Source organism: Penaeus vannamei, chromosome 30 (assembly GCF_042767895.1).
Source record: "Penaeus vannamei isolate JL-2024 chromosome 30, ASM4276789v1, whole genome shotgun sequence".
Classification (NCBI taxonomy): domain Eukaryota; kingdom Metazoa; phylum Arthropoda; class Malacostraca; order Decapoda; family Penaeidae; genus Penaeus; species Penaeus vannamei.
The window spans coordinates 9306552-9311551 of NC_091578.1; the positions used below are offsets into that span (position 1 = coordinate 9306552).

General features: G+C 34.5%; 1 protein-coding gene across 29 annotated transcripts in view; it reads right to left on the minus strand.

Moving 5' to 3' along the window:
* Positions 1–5000, minus strand: part of LOC113824337 (zinc finger and BTB domain-containing protein 7B) — a 121788-nt gene that overhangs the window by 70314 nt on the left and 46474 nt on the right. For 3 of the 29 annotated variants that reach the window (XM_070142924.1, XM_070142926.1, XM_070142925.1), the window contains exons 6-7: positions 4861–4914; positions 1368–2622 (exon numbers count right to left, since the gene is read on the minus strand). The exons of 19 other annotated variants lie outside the window; for them this stretch is intronic. In XM_070142924.1, the coding sequence (XP_069999025.1) occupies positions 2158–2622; positions 4861–4914 (519 nt within the window). In that variant the 3' untranslated portion in view covers positions 1368–2157. Of the gene's footprint in view, positions 3902–4860; positions 4915–5000 lie in introns of all 29 variants that reach the window. 7 more of the 29 variants (XM_070142951.1, XM_070142952.1, XM_070142930.1 and 4 more) reach the window with 6 other exon arrangements.

Below are 5000 nucleotides of genomic sequence, written 5' to 3' on the forward strand. Positions count from 1 at the left end.
ACTGGTGCATCTTGCCGACAGCTCCTCTCCCGCTATTCCTCGAACCATCACTGTTCAGTCCCACCTGTCGGGAACGCCTATCTCAATTATCATCATCATTAAAGAACTACCAATTGAAGTTACAAAGAAATTCAGAACATTAAGCAGACAAATGACTACATTTGCTTTACATGCTGTCATGACTAGACACATTTTTGGTTCGGGGAAAAATTTCTTTTTTGTTTAGAACTGACTTATGCATTCAAGTCTTTTGCCCAAATAAGGAGCTTCTTATCAATGTAGCACCAATAGCACAGCATTAAAACATTACAACATCCTACAACACACCATAAACCTTGGCTTGCCCTCACTACTGAGGAGCAAATTCAACTCTATACCATAAGTTCTTCACTTACAGGACCTTAATATATAATGGCAAATTTGGCAATCTGATCCAACAATATATATGTACATACATATGTCACATATAATACGTATACATGTGTGTATATTTATGGAAGCACATACAGATACACACAAATATACATTCGTATATGGAACACACTCCACATATATTAACATATCTACTGTTGAATCTTGTCACAAAGACTTTTGTATGTGAAAAACTCAAGACAAAAAATCAGGCTGGTATAAGAAAATGTGAAGTGAATTTTATACTACACATCCTATCTATATCCAATTTATGGTACTTAACAAATTTTGAAATCTCATATGGATGCAAGATTATTCAAGTTATCAAACAAACTAAACCAAAAAGAACAATGTAAATAACATTATGTTGGCATTTAAACTGCAATTTTATTCTTTCCTTACGAAAACCAAAACCTTCACAAAGTCATGAATGAGATTTGTTCAATACTGAAACAAGGCCTTTCTGTATGTATGAATTTCATAAGTTCCTTCACTCCAAATTAATCTATTCTTTATATATAAAAAAGAAAAAAAAAATCCCCAACATCCATTATCTTGGTATCAACCAAACTGATATCGAAAGCAACCTAAAATAAAATGAAGGGGAGAGGGGTGGGAAGGAAAGTGACAACCATTCTTCAAGTGAAGTTTTGATGCTTCAACATGTGATACTTTAAGGCATAACTCCGAGATGCACGGTATGGACATAAGGAGCATGAGTAGGAGCCTCCTACATGATTTAAACTTTTATACAAGAGCTGGTTCTTTGCTGCAAGGCTTTGGGAGTGACTGTTGTAAACTGAAAGTGAGTTCTCTCTGGTATGAGTGAACAAGTGCTCAGTCATGTTGCACTTCAGAGATGAAGAATAATTGCAGTAGGGACATTGGTGAACCTTGTCGAGGGCTCCTCTCACGTAGCTCCTCGAACCAACATCTCTGTTTAGCTCCACCTGCCGGTAATGCCATCTTGATTACTAAGTCAAACTAGGGATCCATTCGTAGCCAAAAGGCTCTGTCAACAGACTATTGTATTCTATTTCCTAAATGACATTTAGTTTACATTACTGTTCCATTAGAAACACAATCTTCATTTTAAAAGTGCCTTGAAAAGTAAAATTATTTCTATAGTCAGTTACTGATAAATGATCTTGATGACAAAATTCCTAAAAATAATAATAATAAATAAATAAATAAAATAAAATAAAATAAAAATATAATTTCTGCATCTCTTGCATAATGGTCAAGGCATCAATTACAAGAATATACAAAATATCTGGACTAGTATTTGTATAGGATGAAAAATCATCGGGAAAATGTGAAGTCATCAATAATTTTTTAAAGCAATTTATCAAGACCAGTGTTTGATCATATTGGTCAAAGGGGAAAAGATTTTTCTATAAAAAAAAAGGACCATGCATATCTGGTCACCATGGGTTTAATAACAAATTAAAAATAAAATCTTATGCTAATACAAATCCTCCTCTTAATATATATAATTCAAAGGGTAAACTGACCATCACTATGTATCCACTTAGAAGGAAATGAAAATCAATTACATTTCTTGAAACATTACCAAATACTAAGTGTACTCTAATACAAAATCTAATATCTGGATTTTTAAAAAGGTGAAGCCACCAATTCTAGTGCAAATAAATATCAAATATTTACACAATTTGTAATTTAACAGCCCTTTCTTTATAAAAATGGACCAAAGAAGGGGGAAGACAATGGGAAATAATAAACAAGTTACTTTTTATGTCTTGCCATATGGCATAACAATGCTGACCTTTGTGAAGCTCGATATGGGCACTGTGTGCATGAATATGGTTTTTCCCCAGTGTGGATTCTGATATGATTATTCATGGTATTTTTGGTGGATGATCTGAATGGGCAATATGGACAAGAGAAGGGTTTCTCTCCAGTGTGGATACGTATGTGCTGATGCAATTTGTCCTTTTTAGTTGCACAATATGAACAATAGGGACAAGTAAATGGCCTTTCTCCGGTATGAGTACGCAGATGCTGTATCAATTTGTCTTTTGTGGTTGCACTATAGGGACAGTCTTGACAGGTAAATGGTTTCTCTCCTGTATGAGTACGAATATGTTTTGTCATGTGATCTTTCCTATCTGTGGAATATGTGCAGTAGGGACACTTGTGCACCTTGCCGTCAGCTCCTCTGCTGCTATTCTTCGAACCATCACTTCCCACCTGTCGGGAATGCCTATCTTAATTATTGTTATCATTCAAGTTAACATAAACTACCTTAATTCTGAGGGAAAGTAACTTACAATAAGCACTATATCTGTTACTTAAGTACTGAGAGAATTTACCACTCACACGAAATTCCCTTCCAGTCTTGCCAAGAACAGAATTAGCGACAATAGCATACCTTGCAAAAATATGTAATGCTCTTGAAGTCACATGTTATAAGCATTATCAAAAATCATTCCTATGTAACCCACATTCATAAAGCATCCTTCTAAAAAGTTTCATTTGGAGCTTCATACAAAAAAAGCCATTAAGTAGAAGCACCACCTCTATTTCTAATTCAAACTAGACATTTGATATCAAGTCACAGACACTAGAAGTCTGACGTCAAAATACTATAACTTACAAAATTTGTACCAACTGCAATAGCTATGTAATACGTATTTCTTAGTATTTAGCATGGCTTCAAAATACTTGAAACTTTGTTATTAGTAATTTCTGAATTACAAAATTCTAGAAAAAAAAAATCTTGTGAAGTGTCCAGCACATTTTAAAATAGCACTGGCATAAGAAAGCTAAGACCAACCAGAAAATGTGATCATCCTACATGACATAAGATGTCTAGTGTGATTCTGAATATATTGTCATATGACAAATTACATACTTACTATTTAGGCCAAAAAAGGCTAAGAAATATTTATAAAATGCATCTCCATTCACACCCAATAAACTTTACCAAGAGGTTTTATTCTAAGATACAAAAATTTATCTAAATAATACTGATATTTATTAGAAATGATAATTTTAGGGAAGCTCTATTTCTTCTCTGCCATTAAACTTATTGATCTGGGTACATCTAAAAAATTCAAATTTTGCCAGAGCACTAATCTTTTAGATCAGCATGGACTTTCATATGGTTGTTTAATGTTGCTTTTGTGGTTGACCGATATGGACAATGTGGACATGGGAATGGCTTTTCTCCGGTATGGATGCGAATGTGCTGCCTTAACTTGTCTTTCTTTGTGGCAGAGTAAGAGCAGTAAGGACATGAAAATGGTCTCTCTCCAGTATGGGTGCGCAGATGCTGTATCAGTTTATCTTTTGTTGTGGCACTGTAAGTACAGTATTGACAGGTAAAGGGTTTCTCTCCAGTGTGAGTTCGAATATGCTTTGTCATGTGGTCTTTCCTATCAGTGGCATATTTGCAGTACGGACACTGGTGCACCTTGGTGACGGCTCCTCTCCCTCCGTTCCTCGAGTCATCATTGTTCTCTTCCACCTGTCGGGAATGCCTAACTTAATTATTGTCATTACTCAAATTCCAAACTACTGCCTTAACAATAAAAAAAATTTGGAGTTATATAGTACAAACTAGACTTCAACTCTACTAAGGAAGCAATTACTCAAGCCAAAATACGGGATACATTAATTTTTCATGCATTTAGCAAATACAATTTTCTTACAGCTTATGGCTAAGATAGCAATATTTACTCTTACTCTACATAACTTATAATTTTTTTCTTTTTATTCAAGTAATGATGCTCTAAAAAGATTAGCGACAGGACAGAGAAGGATACTCGTCTTTCCAACTAGTTGTGCACCAGTGGCGACTAAGATGGACCTTAATTCATAGACCCTATATAACTTTCTCAAAGCTTACTTCATGCTCTTGCTAAGAAAGAATCCATCATGTCCCTTCTTAATAAAACTAATGATACGTGATGACTATAAAGGGACTCTTTTATTAATAAAATGTTTCAAATAAATTATTAATACTAAATTAAACTATATTGTCCTCATACCAATGAATATATACAAACTTTAAAACTTACTTATGAAAACAAATGTAATATTTTAATCTTCTCTAAAGGAGACTACTTAAAAAGAAAGACAGATAAAAGGCCTCTACTAGGTGTGAACTTGAGCATGATTCTTTAAAGTAACCATAGAACAGCAGCGAAAAGGGCAATGTGGGCAAGCAAAAGGTTTTTCTCCAGTATGAGTTCTTATATGCTGCTTAAGTTTGTCTTTCTTTGTAGCACTGTATGAGCAATGAGGACAAGCAAATGGTTTTTCTCCTGTATGAGTTCTAATGTGTTGCATTAAATTTTCTTTAGTTGTTGCACTATATTGACAGTAAGAACAAGAAAAAGGTTTCTCTCCAGTGTGAACTCTTATATGCTTTGTCATATGGTCTTTCTTAACAGTGGAATATGTGCAGTAAGGACAGTGGTGCACCTTGCCGACAGCTCGCCTTCCGCTATTCCTCGTTCCCTCATAGTTCAGTCTCACCTGTCGGGAACGCCTCTCTTAGTTATTGTCATCAAACTTATATTATATTCTGAAGCAAATCAATATAACATCCCATCTAATTTCTT